Source organism: Dryobates pubescens, chromosome 7 (assembly GCF_014839835.1).
Source record: "Dryobates pubescens isolate bDryPub1 chromosome 7, bDryPub1.pri, whole genome shotgun sequence".
NCBI lineage: Eukaryota > Metazoa > Chordata > Aves > Piciformes > Picidae > Dryobates > Dryobates pubescens.
In genome coordinates, this window is record NC_071618.1 from 15,278,734 (window position 1) to 15,299,437 (window position 20,704).

The 20,704-nt window shown below is 41.3% G+C and overlaps 1 protein-coding gene across 1 annotated transcript in view; it reads right to left on the reverse strand.

Annotated features, from left to right (window-relative positions):
• Positions 1 to 1,746: 1,746 nt before the first annotated feature.
• Positions 1,747 to 20,704, reverse strand: part of UBAC2 (UBA domain containing 2) — a 113,287-nt gene continuing 94,329 nt past the window's right edge. Inside the window, exons 8-9 of the mRNA XM_054162972.1 lie at positions 6,285 to 6,407; positions 1,747 to 3,447 (exon numbers count right to left, since the gene is read on the reverse strand). Coding sequence (XP_054018947.1) covers positions 3,340 to 3,447; positions 6,285 to 6,407 — 231 coding nt within the window. The 3' untranslated portion in view covers positions 1,747 to 3,339. The remainder of the gene's footprint in view (positions 3,448 to 6,284; positions 6,408 to 20,704) is intronic.

The following is a 20,704-nucleotide window of genomic DNA, read 5'->3' on the forward strand; positions in this document are numbered from 1 at the left end:
TATATACCTATATATACTCATGCACAAACAGGAGAGCCAAAAGCATTGCCCTTTGTCCAGTACCTTGTGGTAAGTTTTGCTTGCTGCTGCTTCTGTTTCAGACAAAAATAACGAGACCTTTCCTCCATCACACGTTCACCAAGGGAGACAGCACAGGCTGGTACGTGAACCAGCTGTGACCATCCACTAAGTAGCAGGCAACACTTAACACTTGTTTTGGGAGAGGCAAATGGGTTTGGTAGGTTCAGATTTCAGTCATTCTGCATCTTATTAGAAAAATTAAGGCTTGAGAACCTGGTGGCTTATTAGGTAGATTTCCACAAATTCAGACCTCCCTGTGGGCGTGTATCAAAGTATCACATAACTGTCTAGGAAAGTCCCCAGTAAACTATTCTGACATTGTGTCAAAAGACAGTATTCCCAGTCTTGTAGCAAAATTTTAACAGCAGAAAACTACTTTTATTTCGAAACACCAAATCTTGGCTTTACTAAAACATGTCTCAATCTCCCAGGGACTTAAAATCCTGCCCATAGAGAAGTGTTCTGCGTTCTCTAACTATCTAAACAATATTGCTGTGTCACACACGAAACAGGAACTGTGCAATGAGATACTCAAAACTGTATTGGACAAACACTGCATGGGCTGTGAAAAACTCCTTGCATTCCCAGAAATGGTCCACAAAAGTTTTACCATGAAGTGGAAACCAAGTTGTTTTGCAGCTTTGTTGTGGGGGATCTTACTTCCAGGGTTCTTGCACAAAGCAGGAACTGTTGTGTTCAACAGGAGCTGAGACTTTTACTCCTCTTTTTTCCCCCTTTTTTTCTTTTTAATAAATTTGAAATCACAACTGTGGAAGCATTTTGAACACAAACAGATATCAGGGGGTTTTTCAACTGACATCACCAAGACCTGAATTTTACCCCTCATGTATGACCCAGTTTTGTGAAACGCCCAGCAAAAAGGTGCTTTCCACGCAACGGTGGCATTTTGATAGCTCTTGTACAGATAATGGCAAGGAAGAATTTAGACTCTGAGAATATTCCCTCACATGTCCCAGATGCCATGTTTTAAAATTTCAAGGAATAAAGGCTCTTTGTGCTTGTCCCTAGAGCAGGGCAATGTCTAAAAGGGCACAGGACATGTCTCATTCACTCTGGACTAGGCAGACCTTTATTTCCTACAGACAAAATCTCTGGTTTCTGAAGTGCTTCGCCAGCCTTTATTGCTACTTTGGATAAAATATTCATGAGGAAAATCAGTTATGTTTCAAAATTAAAACCTGTACTTCTTTCAAGATATTTAACTAGTTTGCAAATTATTATAGGACTTTTTTCCACCCCCCCTTACATTTGCCCTTTGCTTTGTAAGACAGGAGGTATCCAGACTTCTTCAGCTATAGAAACATCCCTGGCTTACACACACATCCAGCAACCTAGCTTCACACAAACAAAACCTTTCAATTAATAAGCAGACCCTGACTACATAATGTGATCATAGCAGCAAATCAAACCCTGAAGGAGGTTGATGAAAGCTCAGGAAACACATGGCCATTCCAAAACCCCCTTATTTCAGCCACTGGAAAACACTAAAAAATATGTACAAGAGATTGACTTTATTAAAAATTATGGCAGGTACCAAAAGCTGCACAAATCTGATATCATTTCTGGATAAGGACTTGTATGCCTGAGGACTTTTTTAAAAAATCAATTAAAAAAGAAAAAGGAAGGCATCTCTCTCTCTCTCTCTCTCTCTCTCTCTCTCTCTCCCTAAATCTTGTCCTGGAATTCCCTGGTATGTCTTTCAAAGCACGTGAGACTGCACAGAGCTGTACTTTGGTACACACATGTTCATTTGGATTTCCAAACCATCCTTCCTTCTCCTGTATTCTTTCACCTCTTGCCCTCTGCACCTGCTGTTGCATTTGTTATGTTTCTGATGGCCTCTACCTTAATTCTAAATGTATGCATGTATTAAATATGCCTCTGTGTGTATAAACAGACACATATACACACAATATACAAACACAAGTACATACAGAAACATACATTAAATGCTCGAGATACATGTGTAGATTGGTTTTAGAGAGTTGCAGTTTGGAATATTGTATTACTGCTTGGTTTTATAGAGATGTTCACCTCCTTCCATCTCATCTCCTGAGGTTCCTAAGGAGTTGCTAATACTGAGCATTTCTGAGAGTCAAGTCACACAAGCTTATTTATCAGTCTGAACTTCAAACCCAGTATTGTACCACTTCGGCATTACTGTCCTGTTCCCTCCTGTGTTGGCCTCAATCATCCCTAAGGTTAATGTTCCAGTCTGTGATCAACAGTGAGTTGCTTCAGACGGTGAAGATTCAGCAAATGCAGCACCACCCACACCTTTGACAGTACAAAACTAGAACTATATATAGAAAAGTTAGCTTTTTATAATCTTGTTTTAAGACAGTATGTAGCCTGCTCAAAAAAATGAAACCAGCAATTGGACGCTGAGCATACAGCCATCATTACAGAAGTCTGTCTGAATTAGACATGGAAGTCATTGAAATAATCTCAGTAGTTCTGATCTTACTGTATCATTCAATTCACCTTTATTGCTTCCAGTGAGTATCTTCATGACCTGCAATCTGAACAGCAATTCAATCAATTTGCAAAAATTTCAATGTACAGTGGCCACTTGGCACATGTGCAACACGCACATGAATTGTCTCTCATCCTATCTGTGTAGTATGTGCTGAAGGACAACTTTTACTTGAAAAGGAATTCAAGAAATAAAGTATTACAGGCATTAAGAAAGCTTGCCAAAGAGCGACCTACTAGTCCCATAACCCTTTGCTGAGTTGAAAATGAAATAATCTCCAAACCTCTTATTATTGTGATAAAAAAAAAAATCAGATACTGTAAAGCAGTATGTGAGCTAGAGAAATTAGGCTGGTAAATGGTGAAAATACAATTTTTCTTGATAGGTAAATGTAGTTGTTGTGGGTTTTGGAGTTTCTTTTCCTAATTATTAAGTCTGATAACGTCTAAGAAGGCTTTACAAGAGAAAAAACCCACACCTCCTTTATTTTAAAAATAAATTTAGGTGATATCCAGTAATAAGTAGAAACTAAAGTTACTTTGAAAAGGATAACCTGACTAGAAACCACCAAGTGGTCTGAAGGTTTGGGAGCAGTTCACATCTTTCCTTAACATCACTTTGAGTCACCAGTCACCTGGAGCCAGCTTCTCTTTTCTGATGCTCTTGTTGGGACGACTTTCGTGAGTCTGTCCAGCAGGTGGCTTTGATCCTCTTTCAGACGTACAAACCCATCAAGTGAAGTTCTTTCACACAGAAAACCATCAGTGCTGCAGTAGAAAATTAGTGGCTACGTTTAAGTCATTATTTGAAGCCCTCAGTGCTTCTAGGGCATCTCCCCTGGAAAATCCCATTTCCATAAGTCGTGCAACCTGGAAAATAAATAACACTGCATCAGAATCAGAGTTTTATTCACACTGTGCACACTATTCATGTTCACATGCCAGAGATCACTTTTCCACTGAATAGGATGTTCAGAGGCTTACCATTCCAGACAATAAGCAAGCATGGCTATGCACCATCACAAAGACGTTTCTGGGACAGCATGCTGGCAAACACTGCCACAGGGGTGGCTGCTGACTCAAAAGCAATCACTTGCTGAAAGTGCCACACATGTATTTGCTTAGCTGGCCCAGTTTTGAAAGAAGAGTAAAATAGAAAGTATGGTGCTTCACGTGACAACCAGAGTCTCATCCTGGGGTTTGCTGCTCTCCACAAGAATGGCCTCGTGACCAGACCCCACAGCTCCTAGAAGTCCTGGGGTATAGGAGCTGTGTGAGAGCTACTGCTGCTTTTCTTCTGCATGTACAGAGCCTGAAGCAGCAGAGTGAAGCTCAGCAGGAACACAGCAGAGGCCCTACGTCTCAGGAGCAATCTTCCCAGTGTGCAAGAGCAATGTGCACTAGCACTTTAAATGTCTTTTAAAAGAAAGGTGTCATTAAAAGCAACCTTCCCTCCCTTTAAGACACCTCCAGAAGTTTCATTATTTCTAATCTTCTCTGCTTTGGCAACTTACTGAAAAATACAGTATGTCCAGTGTGCCCAGAGGTGGGCTCCTTCCTTTTCTTAATCTAAATACATCATAACACAATGTCTGCAAACAGGTTGTCAGAATAGCAAATATGGGCACTGATCACTTTTGTGCCTTTCCGTCTCTTCCCTGCTCTTACAAACCCATGTCAGTTTCTCACCTTCTTGTAGAGAGAAAAATGAATTGTTACTTTCAACATTTCTGCAGCAACAGCGTAACTACAAACTGGCTTTCATAACCTGTAACTTTCTGAAGCTTACTCCCTCTGAACTTTCATTTGTAAGATTGTGGGGTTTTATGAGAAAAAGGGCAGGCAGTGGAATAAAAGCTAACCACAGAAATACAGTTCAGAAGAAAGGTTTTTACTGAAGTTGCCATGAATTCTAACCTTAAGAAGTGGTGGATGGAATTGCGATGTTCCCATTACAGAATTATTCAGCAAGCATCACAGGGAATAGATTGTAACAATAAAAAGTTCTTTTCATCTGAGTGTAGCTTAACCACAAGAACTGAATCCAGCTCCAGGAAGCAGAGATGTATACTGGTATGTTACCAGTAATCTAAAAAACCCACAAGAAATGCAGAGATTTTTGTACCAGAAGCCTCACAAATGCTTGCAAATTTTAATCTGAAGAGAAGAAACCCTTGTGTTTCTGCCATTTTAAGACAGCTTGTACAGGTAGTAGTACAGCCCTGAGAAATCAAAGGTGTTTAGGTCCCTTTTTTCTTTGCAGGGTAACTAGACAGTATTGCAAATGACAGCCATCAGGTGAGCTCTTCAATGTGTGAGAAAATGCAACCATACATTGCTTTCACAAATCTGGGCCGAAAGGCTTTGAGTAAGAATTGCAGATTAATAACTGTTTCTTTGGTTCCAGCCCTACAATAAATGTTCCCAAAGGAAGAAGTTGTCAACAAACAAATAAACAAAACAACTCAGCAGGGAAATCTTTTGGCCCACTCCATGCCTGGCACTGAGCAGGCTTTCAGGCCAGCTAAAATGAAGTTTCTGGGTTTGTCTCAGAAGGTGGTGTTTTGTCTGGGGGTGAGTTTTGTGGGGGGAATTTTTGGTGGGGCTTTTGTTTGTTTGTATTCTCTGGGGGGGGGGGGGTTGTTTGGTATTGTTGTTGTGGGTTTTTTTGGTTGGTTGGTTGTTTTGGTTTGGTGGTTTTTTTGGTCAGTTGGGTGGGGGTTTTCAGGATTTGGTTTTGTTAGTTTTTTTTGGGGAGGGGGTTGTATTTTCCCTTTTTGGATGTAGCTCAGCAGGCTTACAGTCAAAATCACCCATGCAGTTAAAGTTTTAACACTTGGAACATAAACAAACATTAAATCAAAACTGGAAATCAAGTCTTAGGAAAGATTTCAGTTTGGGACAGGCTCATTTTGAACTCACTAGAAATGACAGCATGGTGCTAGGAACTATTGATTTACCTACCTAAAATAACCCACAAAAAAACAACAAACAAAACAGGAATCAAAACTTGCCCTTGAAAACTACCCTTGTTCATGGGTAGCAGAGATCTTAGACTGCAAAATGGCCAATGCAACTAATTGCAGAGAGGCTACAACCTGGAGAACTTGCATGCAATAAAGTATGAACACAGGAATGAGTCTCTTTTGAGACTAAAATTATCAACAAAAGCCTAAATAAATCTATGTTTGATAGAAGAGAGACAAACTTCTCTGTTTGTACCAGTGTATTAAATCAGTCAAGCACATTACTGAGGGAAACACTCGAGTTTTAGACCAAGAGTGTGTGCAGTCCACAGCTGGCATAACATTCTTATTTCAAAAAAACTACACAACGGAATCGGAAACTTAAGCTATGAAGGAAAACTTGCATGCCTAAAAGACACATAATGAAATCTGTTCATCATGTACTTTATTGGATCTGAATAGCTCTGATTAGCGAAACTGTCCCATCTTTAAATACAAAAGGCAAACCGTTACACACTAGAGCAGAAACTCCCAAGCTGATCCGTCACTCTGGTTTGAATGGCAATGACAATTTGCTTTGAATGGCAATGACAATTTGTGACCCTCATCTGATACACCCATTTGTGCTGCTACAGACAATGTTTTAATAAACTGCACCAACAGATGACAAAAAAAAAATTAAGGGCAGATCATTCCTAATAGATTTTTTAAATGCCATTTTAAAACAGAAAAACGTTTTACCTGCTCTTCCGAAACCTCAGTAGGTGGAGGTGTGTCTTGTTCTGATGGGCGATGATCTTGGTAATTCGCATTATGTCTATGACGTAAAGGAGGAAACAGTCTATTCCAGTTAATCATCCCACCCTGCAACCAGACACTGCTGTCAGTCTTTGCAAAAAGAACAACAGGTATTTTTAAACACAAAAGATCACTTATCCCACATAATATGGAAAGCAAACTTTGGAGTGAAAGACGTTATTTTAAACAATGAAAACTGCCGGAGTCTGTCACGAAGTAAAACTTTTGGTCTGGTTACTGATTTACTAGTTATTAGAAGTAATCACTGTATATTAAGAAGAAGTGCTAAAAGAAGGAGGAAAGGATGTTTCATACGGATTATGAAAGATCTAGTTTACTACAGTGCTAGATTTCTGAGGCTGAAGGACTGCTCTCTTTACTGAGAGGGATTTGCCTGGCAAGAGATGCAACAGCACGTCCTGCAAGTGCTTTGCAAGACTGCTCTTGGAGTTAACCAGTGAAAGAGTGCAAGAAATAAGCTGGGGTCAGGGGTGGGGGGGGCAAAAATGGGTTCTCAGTTCAGCAGCAAAACTACATCAGGAAACAGAACAAGCCTAGTCTTTGGGATACTTGTGATTTCCTTGTAAGTGATTACTTCTGTGACACCCACACAACTGTTACATATGGTGCAGACCACCTCATCCAACTACTGCCTGTTAAATACTATTGCAAAATCTGGCCACATTCCAGTCCCAAAGCTTTTTGTAACTACATAGTAATAATAGAAGTATATAGCAGCAACATACATATGGTGTAAATCACAGAACAGAAACTTTCTTCTAACAGCCAAGGCTTCAAGTTTTCTAGCAGTAAGATGTTCAGGATATGAAGTACAAGTACTAAAAGACAAGCTTCAGAATTTATCGTTCCAGAAATAATAAATCTTCATTTAAAAAACATTTTTAAAGGGATTTTGTGTTATACTAAAACCACAGGCCCTGAAAACAGGAAAGAAGAGCAAATCCCACATCTCTCTTTACTACACCACTTGTTAACACATCTTTTGCAGTTTGTGTTGTCCTTTTCCTCCTCCCATGTTCATTCCGTTACTATGGAGAAGATCCCCCTCCCTTTCTGTATATATAGGACATGGGCTTCCTTCCTCTAGTTGCTCTATTTTAGTTCTATAATGTTGTTTCTCAGAAGACCTTCCTCTTACGAGAGTTTTCTTTTCTTCTCTCAGTGAGGGCTCTTCCTGCCTTTATGTACCTCTAGAACATTAAACGCTGCTGCTCAGTCCGATCCCCAGCAGTTAAACCTGCTCCTAGGCCAAAAACAAAATAAAAAGAATTTATTTAGTTTTCCTGCCCTTCCCTTTGTTTTCTCCCTTTCTCTCCAGCGGAGACCCAACTGTCCCAGACACCACAGGGGCATCTGGGGAGTCAGGAGATTTGAAACACTAGCTTGTAAAGTTCCAGTTTCTCATGCACTACAGCACGCTTTTCCCTGTGAAGATGTGCAATAGCTAGGAGTCGTCACGGACATAGTTTCCACCCTCAAAGATTCTGAAGTTTAAAAATCATTATGCATCTGCATTTCTATTTTGCATACTGTATAAAACATTTGTTTAAAAGCCATGAGGTCTTCACCAAAGAATTCTGCATAAGCCTTGCATTAGCCAAACAGCATAGCATAGTAGAAAAGAGAATTGGTTTGTAATTTAAACCCAGACAGGGATCTCAGACCCACTGACACCACTACACAACTCCGTGGTCTTAGAAGATCATGTGTCCTGTACTTCTCCATCTATAATTTCCCCTAACTCAGTATTATGCTGAGTTTTGATTCATCTTTGAATTTCTGAAAGTCTATTACACTCTATATAGTTCAGAAGGAAGATGTGCACTGATGCTGCTTTGCCTGGATTTACTCTTTTGAAAAGAAAAGGCTTCCACAGGTCACTCACATTAAACTGGTGAACTGAAAAATGCTAACAGGACAATGCCACATTCTTTGAAGCATTAGAAGTCACAATAATAATTTATATGAAATATAAAATCAACAATAAATGTACTAATTGAACAATATTCCAATGTACCTGAAGGCTGAAATAAATGCACCTCTCCAGCTGTGCCCTCAGCTTCAATATTGAGCTGCCTATTCCAGCTTGGTTTTGCATTCTCCCCGTCCAGTGCACTGTCACCTTCACACTGCAAAGTGACTTGTCTACTCCCTTACCCTAAATTTACAATACATTTTAAATTAACAGAATTCATTACTTTGGATAATATTTTTACAAAACATATTCCTTAAAAAGGTAACTATTTTGTTTTCAGTTTACAGCATGGATCTTGATAAACTGCAGATGGGAACTGATATATTCAGGAGAGTTCCATGTGAAGACTGTTAACCCCTTCCCAGAAATATCAGACTAGGCAAATCAGATGAAAACAGTTATGAAAAGGTCTTTTACAGTTGCCCTCAGAATGTTTCACTTACTTTTGGAAATTGTGACTAATATAACCCATCAGTTCTTAACTATATTAACAAGGTAAGAACACCAAACATTCCACAGTAGTAAGTATTACAGGCTGAAACTCTCAATGGCATGTGAACACTGATGTTCAGCATTAATCCCAACATTAGAGTCCACTTCTCATCCGTGTAGTGCTTTACAAACTGCACTACACCCAGGCATGTTACGTTTCTTTATATTAACTGCAAGAAAATTGTTTCTCCTCACAAGCTTGCTTCTAATTATATGATGGACAATGGACAATGCACAAAGTCAGGCTCAAGAGAGCAGAGATTTAAGGAACTGCAGCAAGAACTATGGGACTGGAACTGTGACCAATCCTGTAGAGGAAAGGAAAAATTCAGAAGTGCAGCTAATGTCTTAGATCTGCACAAGATGGAAATCAAGGTTATGGATTTTCAGTGTGGATGGTAAAGATCTTCAGACAACCTTAACTATCACAGCAGAAATACAGGAAGATCTGTGAATTTTGGACCCAAAACAAACAGCCAAAACTGCCATACTAAATATCAAAAATTCCAGGTAAAAGATCTTCAGAAGGAGATTTCCAGACCAATACTCTACCTTTTACAGACCCTGCTTCACAGTTTTATGATGATTTTTGTATTGCAATGGACTTTGACCATGCTAACACATTACTATGTGAGAAGTCAGGGAGATTTCACAAGAAGACACCCAATCTAATGAATTTGTTCAGAAGGGATGCTTCTAAACCATCTGAGAGTCCCTAGTGGGTAATCAGCAAAAAATATTTATGCATTTCACAATATAAGCACCTAACAGGACAGATGAACTCACACCCATCTCTTTACCCTCTGCAGGAACCTTCTCTCAGGTAACAGAACTCTCTGGAGTGCTTCGGAGCAAAGGCAGAAAAGGAGCTAATAATTAAGCAGTGAATATGTTCAAGGCTCCAGTATGTAAGCTCCTTTCCTGAGCAGCACCTTAAGTGACAAGTCTAATCCATTTAAGGAAGCCCAGAAAGTTCTGCAATTCCAGTTTGTTGAAAAAGATGTGAGTTTAATACTACTCACAGCTGGTCTGTGAGGTGGATTGCAAACTGGCTGGACAGCAGAGTTCAGAGGGTTGTCATCAGTGACAGAGTCAACTTGGAGGCCTGTGGCCAGTGGTATTCCCCAGGGATTGGTACTGGGTTTGGTTTTGTTCAATATCTTTATCAACGACCTGGGTGAGGGGATTGAGAGTACCCTCAGCAAGTTCCCTGATGATACAAAGCTGGGGGGGTGGCTGACCCTGTCAGGCTGTGCAGCCATCCAACGAGATCTGGACAGGCTGGAGAGCTGGGTGCAGGCAAACCTCATGAAGTTCAATAAGGACAAGTGCAGTGTCCTGCATCTGGGGAGGACTAACAGCAGGCACCAGGACAGGTTAGGGGCTGCCCTGCGAAAAAGCAGCTCCATGGAGAAAGACCTTGACTCCAAGGTCTCCATGGAACAACAATGTGCCCTTGTGGTCAAGAGAGACAATGGTATCCTGGGACACATCAAGAAAAGTGTGTGCAGCAGGTCTGCAGAAGTTCTTCTCCCCCTGTACTCTGTCCTGGTGAGACTACACCTGGAATACTGCATTCAGTTTTGGGTTCCCCAGTGTAAGAAAGACAGAGAACTGCTGGAGAGAATCCAACAGAGAGCCATGAGGATGATTAGGGGACTTGAGCATCTCCCCTGTGAAGAAAGACTGAGATCCCTGGGGATGTTTAGTCTTGAGAAGAGAAGACTGAGAGGGGATCTCATCAATGTGTATAAATATCTGACGGGTGAGTGTCAAGTGGAATAGGCCAAGCTCTTTTCGGTGGTGCACAGTAGTGCACAAGAAACAACGGGGTCAAGCTTGAACATAGAAGATTTCACCTCAACATGAGAAGAAACTTCTTTACAGTGAGGGTGATGGAGCACTGGAACAGGCTGCCCAGAGAGGTTGTGGAGTCTCCTCTGGAGACTTTCAAAACCCACCTGGATGCATTCCTGCACAGACTACCCTAAGTGATCCTACTTTGGCAGGGGGGTTGGACTCAATCTCTTGAGGTCCCTTCCAAACTCTAATGTACTGTGATACTGTAAATGGTTTGGGGGGCTGGGACTTAACACAACTCAGGACTAAGTAAGGAGGTTGCATTAAATTTCTCCTATCCAGAGCCAGTTTCCACAACTCAGGCTGTCTTACACTGAGATTACCTGAGGTGACATTTTTCTTTGTCCTGAATCCTAGGTATTGGGGAGCAGGAAGCTGAGCCAAGGGTGAAAACGAGGCAAACAGAGGCAGGGGCCTCACTGTAATATGCTGTGGTCCCACAGGATCTAAGTGAGAAAAGCAAAGCAGGTCCAGATCACCAGGGACATGTAAGATCAAGCCCAGAAGTTGAGTCAGTGGGCCAGGAGCAGGGAAGGAGATACACTGGTTGGCACGTGTCTCCACAAAGCTCAGCAGGCACCAAGTGCAAGGACTTATAGGCAACTCCTAGTTAAAGTGAGTGAGGTCTCAACAAAGCTTCTTACATCACAGCTCTTTCTCACATGAGTCTGCTCCAAGGCTGAAGAGCTGTAAGGTGCCAGAGCTGGCCCTCAGCATAGGTAGCCAGCCCCTTAGAGAGCCTGTTAGTGCACTCAAGGACATGACATTAAACCAAAGCATTCTGCCATTCAGTGCTCTGGACAATAGCCACTTGTCATGTTATCTACGTAAAGGTGGTATTTCTTGTTCACATCTGCTTCCTCAGTCTATTTTTTCCCATGCTCAATTGTGTGAATGATGCCTAATTGCATCATTAGTATAGCAAAAGGAAATTATTTTTTTCATGCAACTCCTTCATTGCTTTTTTTGTGCTGCAGGATGAGAGGCTCAAGGAGGCTTCAAAAGTGCACCAAGCTCACTGTAGTCAAGAAGCTGGAGGGTCACAGTCCCTGCAGTGGGATGCCATGTAGAACTTCTAGTCTCCACTGCCAGCTGTTGTACTTGTTTTCATGGCATTAATCAGAAACTCTGTTTTGGAAGAACTGGTTGCTGCACTACCAGAGAGAGACAAGCACTGAAAAACCCATCATTCATAAAAATACTTTGTACAAATTGGTGACTGTGCCCTTTTTTCTGTCCTCACCACAGCCTCCCACACAGCATTGGGAGAAACACTTGACAGAAAGAATGCTTCATTAATTATTTCACTAGAAGGGTGATGGACACACCTAAGAAAGGCCTTTCCTCCACCTCACTCCTAGGTTGCATTTTTTCAAATAACAAAATATTTTGTGTCCTTTAACAATGAGTGACAAGACTGCATGAATCAGTTGATTATATTATATCATAATACATAATATTCTTTGTTACTACCTGACAGGACACAAACATAACAAGGAGACCATTTTATTGTTCTCTGATAAATCACTACTAGAAGTGGAAAACACTGGTGATGTTGGTACTTCTCTTACAGGAAGACAAAAAAAAAATGGTCACAACTTTAGATGACCAAAGAATGATAATTATGAACAGACTGGAAGAAGAGAAGGGGAAAACAGCAGCTCTCCATCTCAGAAAGGGTTGTAAGGAAATGCCATGTTGATGACCTATTCTTGGAGAGCTGCCAGGGCTCTACGTACTTCAGTTGTGCCTTATGAGGTCACATCCTTGATGTCTTTTTTTTTTTGTTTTGCTTGTGGTTTTTTTATGGTGTCTGGGACAATACTATTCACAAGGAAAAAAGTATCCTCCTTTCCTACAGCATAAGGAAGAGCTACCTCCAGCTAGTAATGTCTCTGATTGTACATCCTGCTATAATCCCAGTAATGCCATTTCTTTTCACATTATCTCCTTCCTCTCTGTTTGAAATGCAGCTGCTTCCCATACACATACCTGCCATGGATTAATTTATGCTTGCTATCCAAAGCTTGATAATTAAAAATGTTGTACTATGGATAATTATCAAATACCCAGTTAGGTAGTTGTCACATCTGCACATTTTAATTAATTTCAAAAGGAAGGAAAGTAAAGCTTTACAAAAGTCCTCTTGAAAGTGATGCATGTGGTTAAGGTATTTTGACGATGTTATCTCATGGGTATGGTTAATGCCATCTTGCTATCTTTTTAACACAAACAGGAAGTGCCTCCTGATATCTGTCCTGTTCACCTTTTCTTAACATAACAACCACAGCTAAAAAAAAGAAAGAAAAAGAAAAAGGAAATTGCTTTGCATTTAGCATTTTAAAGTAACAGTTTAAAAGTTCACTACTCTGTAAACCAACCATTATTTGGTACAGACATAAATATCACCTTACTTCTTTCATATAAAGGTTTATATTGACACACAAAAAACCCCTGAAAACAACAAACACTTACTTGATTTCCACACAAATTTGCCCCCCCCAAATTATTGGCACCAAAGTGCACAGAGTGATGATATAAACAAAGCAGCACAGCCATGAATGACAGAATAGTATCTGCTGCTCTTCACACTGGGTCAGAAATGGTGAAATGTCTCGCCTGCCTCTTTTTGTCAGGAAAAACCTCTCCTGTTTGTTTGGGTTGTTTGTTATTTGGTTTTGATTTGGTTGGTTGGTTTTTGTGTTTGGGTTTTTTTCCCCTTTTCTGCTTACTTTAATACCTTCCTTCTTCTGAAAGGAGGTAGAAATGTAACATTATCAGCGTTCTGAGCATCTTTCTTAGTGATGGAATTTTTCACCAAGGAATGCAGCAACTTCCAATGACGTCCCAATTTCCTCTGAAACGTATCCTACAGACAAAGTCTCTTTAGCCAAGAGGCTCTGTCTCCAACTCTTCAGTTGCTGTATCCTGAACTTTGACACCCACATTGTCCCAGAGGAGGTCACGTGTCACAGAAATTCAGAAATCCACATGTGGTCTTTTCTGAAGCTTGATCAGCTACTTCCTTTGAAATCTAGGAGGAACACCTTAGTCTGGCCTCTGAAGCTGCCTGAAAGACAATGGAAGGGATTTCAGCACAGGCATGATGTCTTCCGAGTAGCAGAAGCCAGAAATGCCAAGGGGCAGGCACATCAGTTCCTTTGAGGCTGCTATTGCATTCAAGGAAGGCGCAGAGAGTTGTGAATGCTTCTGCATGTAGTTGTGCACGCCCAAGCACTCGGCCTTGTAGACCACTGCTTGTCACATAGGGCAGGAAGGGGTGCTGGTATTTTGGCTTGGACTCATGACTGGCTGATGGTGTGTGAAGATCTGTGCAGGTACTCCTAAAACTGGTAGTTATCTCAGAACACTGAAAGAGTTTGACTGCTCTGTGTGTAACCTGTTACAGTAAGGCTAAATACCTATTCTGTGCCAAACTGTGCATCACAGAAACACTTTTCATTACTGCTGTGATGCAGTAATTCAGCCAGAAAGTGGTGGGTCACTATGCCAAGAAAGCAAGCTATTCTGAATCAAGCAGAAGTTAAAAGATGGTGTTGTTAGAACTGGTGTTATTCATTCATTCATCATTGAGGAAGTGTTTAGCAGGATTCTCAGACTTCTTCTATAAAAATATATTGGGATTTGGATCCTCTGCAGACAGTAGAGACAGGCCTTCAACCATCTTTTCAAAAAAATAACTTTTCCAAACTTCCCAGCTTCCCCTGCTTGCATCAGCTGTTCATCCAAACTGAGCTCTTGCTGTGACATCACAGATACGGTCATGACTGCATCAGCTGGAAACATCCATTCCTGTCACAGTACTGGCAGCAGGGCTCGTCACTTTTTCCCATAGAAATCACAAGTATATACTGAAAGGTATATTCACAGTATTAAAAATTAGTCTTTGTAAATAAGGGCCTTGTGAGAGGTGAATTTTAAAGGAATGGCATGATTTGGGGCTGTTCTTGTTTGACATTTGACACTTGCTGAGTGACGTAACTGGGACAGGGGAAGGAGTCCAGTCTGCCAAATCCTGAAGGCAGGTCCACCAGCATGAACAGAATCTGTACTTGTGGAAACAATTTTAGCTCTGTTTCAGATGTATTACACAACAGAGATGCAGTTCTGCTCCTCACTGCATGGCTCTTTGGACACTGACTGGTGCCCGTGGATGGTTACTAAAGCATGACTATTATACAGATAATCCCTCACCCACCTCCTGTGCACAGAGTTTTTCAAACAGTAATAAGTAGAAGCTGAAATAAAAGTGAAAAATCAGAGTTCTGAAACTGTTTTGACAAGCTGAGATAACAAACATTGGGCACAAAGAAAGCTAGAAAACAAATTCTCCAACCTAAACTCATACCTAAGTATATAAAGGGTTAGTGATGATGATGTGGGGGAAACCCCAAACAGATTAGTACCTGGGGTATAAAGATTCAAGTTCTGTCCTAGGTTGCAAACAGGAAGAGCTTCCATTTGTTGAGATGTCAAAGTCAACATGCAACACTGTTGGTGAAACTTTTGTATCTGTTGTGCCTTTGAAGACAGCACATTAAGGAAAGAACAGTCATTGAAACCAGCCTGCAATTGTTGTGTGATAATACCAGAGTTCTGATCAGAAAACCTGAACACTAAGATGGATCACTTTCTGTCTGAACTATCGTGCAGTCCTGGCTAACCAGGGATGTCCCAGCTGACTGGAGGCCAGGCAATGTGATGCTCATCTACAGGAAGGGCTGGAAGGGTGATCCAGGGAACAACAGGCCTGTCAGTCTGACCTTGGGGCCAGGAAAGGTTATGGATCACATGGCACTTAAAAGACAACCAGACAATCAGGCCTAGTCAGCATGGGTTTATGAAAGGCAGGTCCTGCCTGACTAATCTGATCTCCTTCCACAATAAAGTGACCTGCCTAGTGGATGAGGGAAGAGCTGTGGACCTCTTCTAGCTGGACTTTACTAAAGCCTATGACACTATCTCCCACTGCATTCTCCTGTATAAACTCATGGCACAAGGCTTGGATAGTACATTCTGCACTGGATAAAAAAACTGACTGGCTGACCAGGCCCAGAGTTGTGGTGAATGGAGTTAAGTCCAGATGGTGCCCAGTCACATGCAGGGTTCAGTACTGGGGCCTGTCCTCTTTAGTATCTTCATTAATGATCTGGATGAGGGGATTGAGTGTACCCTCAGTAAATTTGCAGATGACACCAATCTGGGTGGCTGTGTTGATCTGCTAGAGGGTAGGGAAGCTTTACAGCAGGATCTGGAGAGGCTAGACTGATGAGCCAAGGCTAATTGTATGATGTTACACAAAGCCAAGTGCCAGGCCCTCCATCTGGGTCATGACAACCCCATGCAACGCTACAGGTTTGGGGAAGTGTGTCTGGAAAGCTGTCTAGCAGAAAGGGACCTGGGGGTTCTAATCGACAAGCAGCTGAATATGAGCCAGCAGTGTGTCCAGATAGCCAAGAAAGCCACTGGCATCTTGGCTTGTATTAGAAACACAGTGGCTGTCAGGAACAGGGAGGTGATCATCCCCCTGTACTCAGCATTGGTGAGGCCACACCTTGAGTACTGTGTTTAGTTTTGGGCCCCACTCTACATGAGGGACATTGAGGTTCTAGAGTGTGTTCAGGGAAGGGCAACAATGCTTGTGAAGGGCCTGGAGCACACAGCCTATGAGGAGCATCTAAGGGAGTTGGGGCTGTTCACACTGGAGAAGAGGAGGCTGAGGGGAGACCTCATTGCTCTCTACAACTACCTGAAAGGAGGCTGGAGAGAGGAGGGGACCAGCCTCTTCTTGATAACAAGTAACAGAACTAGAGGAAATGGTTTCAAGCTGCACTAGGGGACGTTCAGGCTGGATGCTAGGAAATATTTCTTCACTGAAAGGATTATCAAACACTGGAATGGTCTGCCCAGGGCAGTGGTGAAGTCATCATCCCTGAAAGTGTTTAAACAGTGTGTGTCCCACTTAGGGACATGGTTTAGTGTTGATCCTTCAGTGCTGGGTCAAGTCTCTTCCAACCAGATGTATTCTGTGATTCTGTGGTTTTGTTTCTTGTTTACTACATGCTTCTTGTTTACTGTGTGTTATGGAAGATAACACTAGAAAGAAGAAATGGCTCATCAAGACTCTTGCAGTGCAGACTGAAGAGACAACAGAAGCTCTGGCATCCAGTAAATGACCATTCTCCAAATGGGATGCCTTATTTGCCCCATGCTCAAAGCTAGAAATGGACAGGTACAGCTAAAAAGAAACATTCCTTCTGAGGAGTAGGAGTCAGAGACAGCCTTGTGCCTGTAACAACTGGCCACTAAGGAAAGACATTCAGGTTATTCTAGCAGTACTGACTAGAGTCTGTCATCTTGTGGAATTGAGACTTTCCATGAAAAAGGCAGAAAAATAAAGAGCTAGCCTGCAAAGTAAAGAGTCATAAACTGTTCATTAGCTGGATCAGCACCCTGGAAATACAACGTTTTTAATTTCCCACCTAAAACCATGAAAAAAGTATTAAGAAAAAGAAATCAGAAACATCTGAATAGCAGTGGATTATTAACTACTGCTGCTGCTGCAAAAAGAAAGATATTAAAATGAAACAGTACAAAGACACACATGCCAACATCTGCAGTACATGCAGCTTTTATGCTCAACAACCTCTAAAAGTAAAACTCTCTTTTTGAAAAAGCAAAACAAAAAACTGACCTATTGTGGTAGCTTTAGGCTATGCCTTTAAAAATTTCCCACAGATCTTGAACAGAAAGTGGTAGAATGTAAATAAATCACTATTGGGTGTAAAAAGGAAAATAATGATCATTCTAAACAATCCCATTGGAAAGATAATGGACTCAAACTAGTTGTACAAAACAGTCTCTCTCTTTTTGCTTCTTTGACTCTGGCTGATGCTTCTCCTGGCTTTACTGAACTTGACCGCATTGCTTTTGTTGTGACTGGTATTAACAACAACTTCTCTCTTTTTTCTCTCTTGTCCCTTTGGGTACAGGGGGACAGGGAAGGAGGAAGGGAGGGAGAAGCTGTTGCAGCTCATCTGGTCTTTGGCCAGGGGGGTTCTCGTGCTGTTTATCAATTGTAAATACCTATAAATATTGTATAGTTTGTACATATTCATTGCATTTCATTGTTGATTGTAGTTTGGCTTGTAAATACAGCTCCATTTGCTTCCAACTGAGCTGGTCTAGCAAATTTAATGTTGGGAGGGAGTTTTTCAACCCACCACACCTATTCTCAACACAAAGAAAACATTATTAAAAAAATTACAGAGAAAATCAAGATTTGAAAGTGCCAGGTGAGTTCAAGAAAGCAAAGGATGAGTCAAAGATTCACTGAGGTCTGAAGGACCTACAAAAATTGAAGCTATCCATGATTTCAAAAAAGGCTTGTGGAATGTCCACACATGTACATCAGCACACAGAGGAAGGCAAAAATGAAGGAATACTCAGTCTAAATTTAGCCACAATAATTATTGCTGCAGCAAACACACTTCATTCATAGGCTGAAATAAACCCACAAATCACTAATTAGTTAACAGAGTTTGTAAAAAATATGATGTCAAATCTTGTCGACACACAGGAGTCTGAGCTCAAATAACTTTTTGTATCCTAATGGTATCCTGCATATAGTTGTCTTTGAAGCTTATGGCAAGATTGCTTAAGGCTGTTTCTATTCAATTATGTCACAAATTTCTAAAGTAGCCTCAATTAGCACAGACTAGTTAGAATGGAAACCCAATTAGAGAAAAAGACTGTGTAACACTTTGATGAGAACTTCAGTTAGTCATTTATTCAGGTAAAGACGGCTGGCAGATCACTTTCTGACAATCACAGAATCATTGAATCAATAAGGTTGGAAAAGACCTCAAGATCATCAGGTCCAACCTGTCACCCAGCACCTCATGACTACTAAACCATGGCTCAAGTGCCACGTCCAATCCCTTTCTGAACACCTCCAGGGACGGTGACTCCACCACCTCCCTGGGCAGCCCATTCCAACAGCTAACAACTCCCTCTGTGAAGAACTTTCTCCTCACTTCGAGCCTAAACTTCCCCTGGCGCAGCTTGCGACTGTGTCCTCTTGTAATGATACAGCCATCTATGGAACAGTATGAACAAGCTGCTTCCATCCAAAGTCCTGACTGTGAGAATAGGACTTTTAATCTATTGATCTATTACTAATCTATTTTTCCCAAGGTCAGGAGTTTACCTCTTAGAAATAACCAGGAGGCAAATCAGCAATCTAGCCTCACAGTCCTTAGTTGACAAAATGTGAAACCTGGGTATTTCTCAGGATATGAGACTCCTTGTAACAATAAAGACACTCAGCATGTGTACCCACAAGACATATCTCCAGCATCTCAGGAGAAAGACATCTAATGAATGAACAATTAGAGGAAGTCACATTGTTGTAGAAGTCTGGTCTTCGCAAGCAGTAAAATCTCGTATAGTGAGGCTGTGTGATACAAATCAAGGGAGAGTATGGCCTTACTGAAAAGTAATGACAGCTGGAATGTAAGAACAGAAAAACAGGACAGAAAAGACAAAATAAGCTTGGAGGACAGGGCAGAATATAAGTTACGAGGATTTTAATGTATGGCTGTATACTTATCACACAGGCTGGAGCAACTTGGAGGTCTTTTATGAGCCAAGAAACTGAAGTGAAGCCAAGAAGCAGGCAGTATGGTGTCTTTAACATGCTCAGGGTGAATGAAGGAATAAATGCTTGGTAGATACAAAAAGCATTTTTTCAGTGCAGAGGGACTGAGATCCATACACCACCCCTCCCTAATGGGCATTGGGATGAGCCCTCAAAAGAGACATGGCTATTTAGTTGCCAGCAGAAGGTGGTAACTACCTTTTCTGCAACTTTCCATTACCTTTCACATATCTGTCTTTAGTGACAACACTGTTGTCAATAATACATGGTCAATAATACCTACACACTGACTCCTCCCTTATCTATTTGCAGTTTGGTGAACTGCCAGCCTCCCGCCAAGTTTCTCAATAGGAAGTGAAAGTGAAGTTGACTCCCTGCTACCACACTGGTGCACAGATGCAGCAGTCACTTCCTTTTTCCCACCATGGCTTTCATTTGGGTTACAGAAAGATAAACTTCAGAAAGATGCTGGGAAATGAAAAAGATCAAGAAATAGAAAATTCAGGAGAGGAAGTATAAAATGTTCATCAATAGTACAGTATCAAAAGCATAAAATGGTGCCCAAAGATCTCAATTATATCTTGTCTAAGGAGACCAAGGCAAGAGGCATCCATCTCTAGAATTTTATGCACTTCATGATGCATCAGCAAATGATTAGTGGTAGTGAGACAAAACAGGAGAGAACTTCACCCACAGTGACGAAAGATTTTACGCAGGAACAAACATAAATCATGAGGAAAAGTGGAGATCATAGAATCATAGCACGGTCTGGGCTGGAAGGGACCTCCAAAAGTCCTCTAGTCCAACCCCCACTGCAGTAAGCAGGGGCATCCTCAACTAGACCAGGCTGCCTATGATGAAGAGAGATGAAGAGGAAGAGATGATGAGATGATGAAATTGTCACAGTGGAGACTGAAAATGTGTAAGTGGTATGAAGGGGAAAAAGATCAGATAATGAGGGAAAAAGATAGGATAGATTACTTAAACTAGAAAGGAGGACAGACAAAAGAGTGGGAAGGAAATAAAAACCCAGGAAACAAAAGTTTTAAAAGCATTAACAAAACAGTAAGCTGGTATGTTTTGAGGGAGTGAATACATATGGCAGACATTTTATTCTACTGTCTCAAAAGGTGCATGGAGGTGGTGCTCAGTAATTCTCCATATGTGACTAATTCATAATTTCTCAGGACTATCCGTGGAAGGAAAAAAAGAACAGGAAGTTTCCCATGTGCACACAACCATCTGTTTAAGGGCTGTATCCACAGCAACTAGAAATCAAGGCAAAAATCAGTCACCATGTAACCACACTCCCCTGAAGAAACTAGCAACATAACA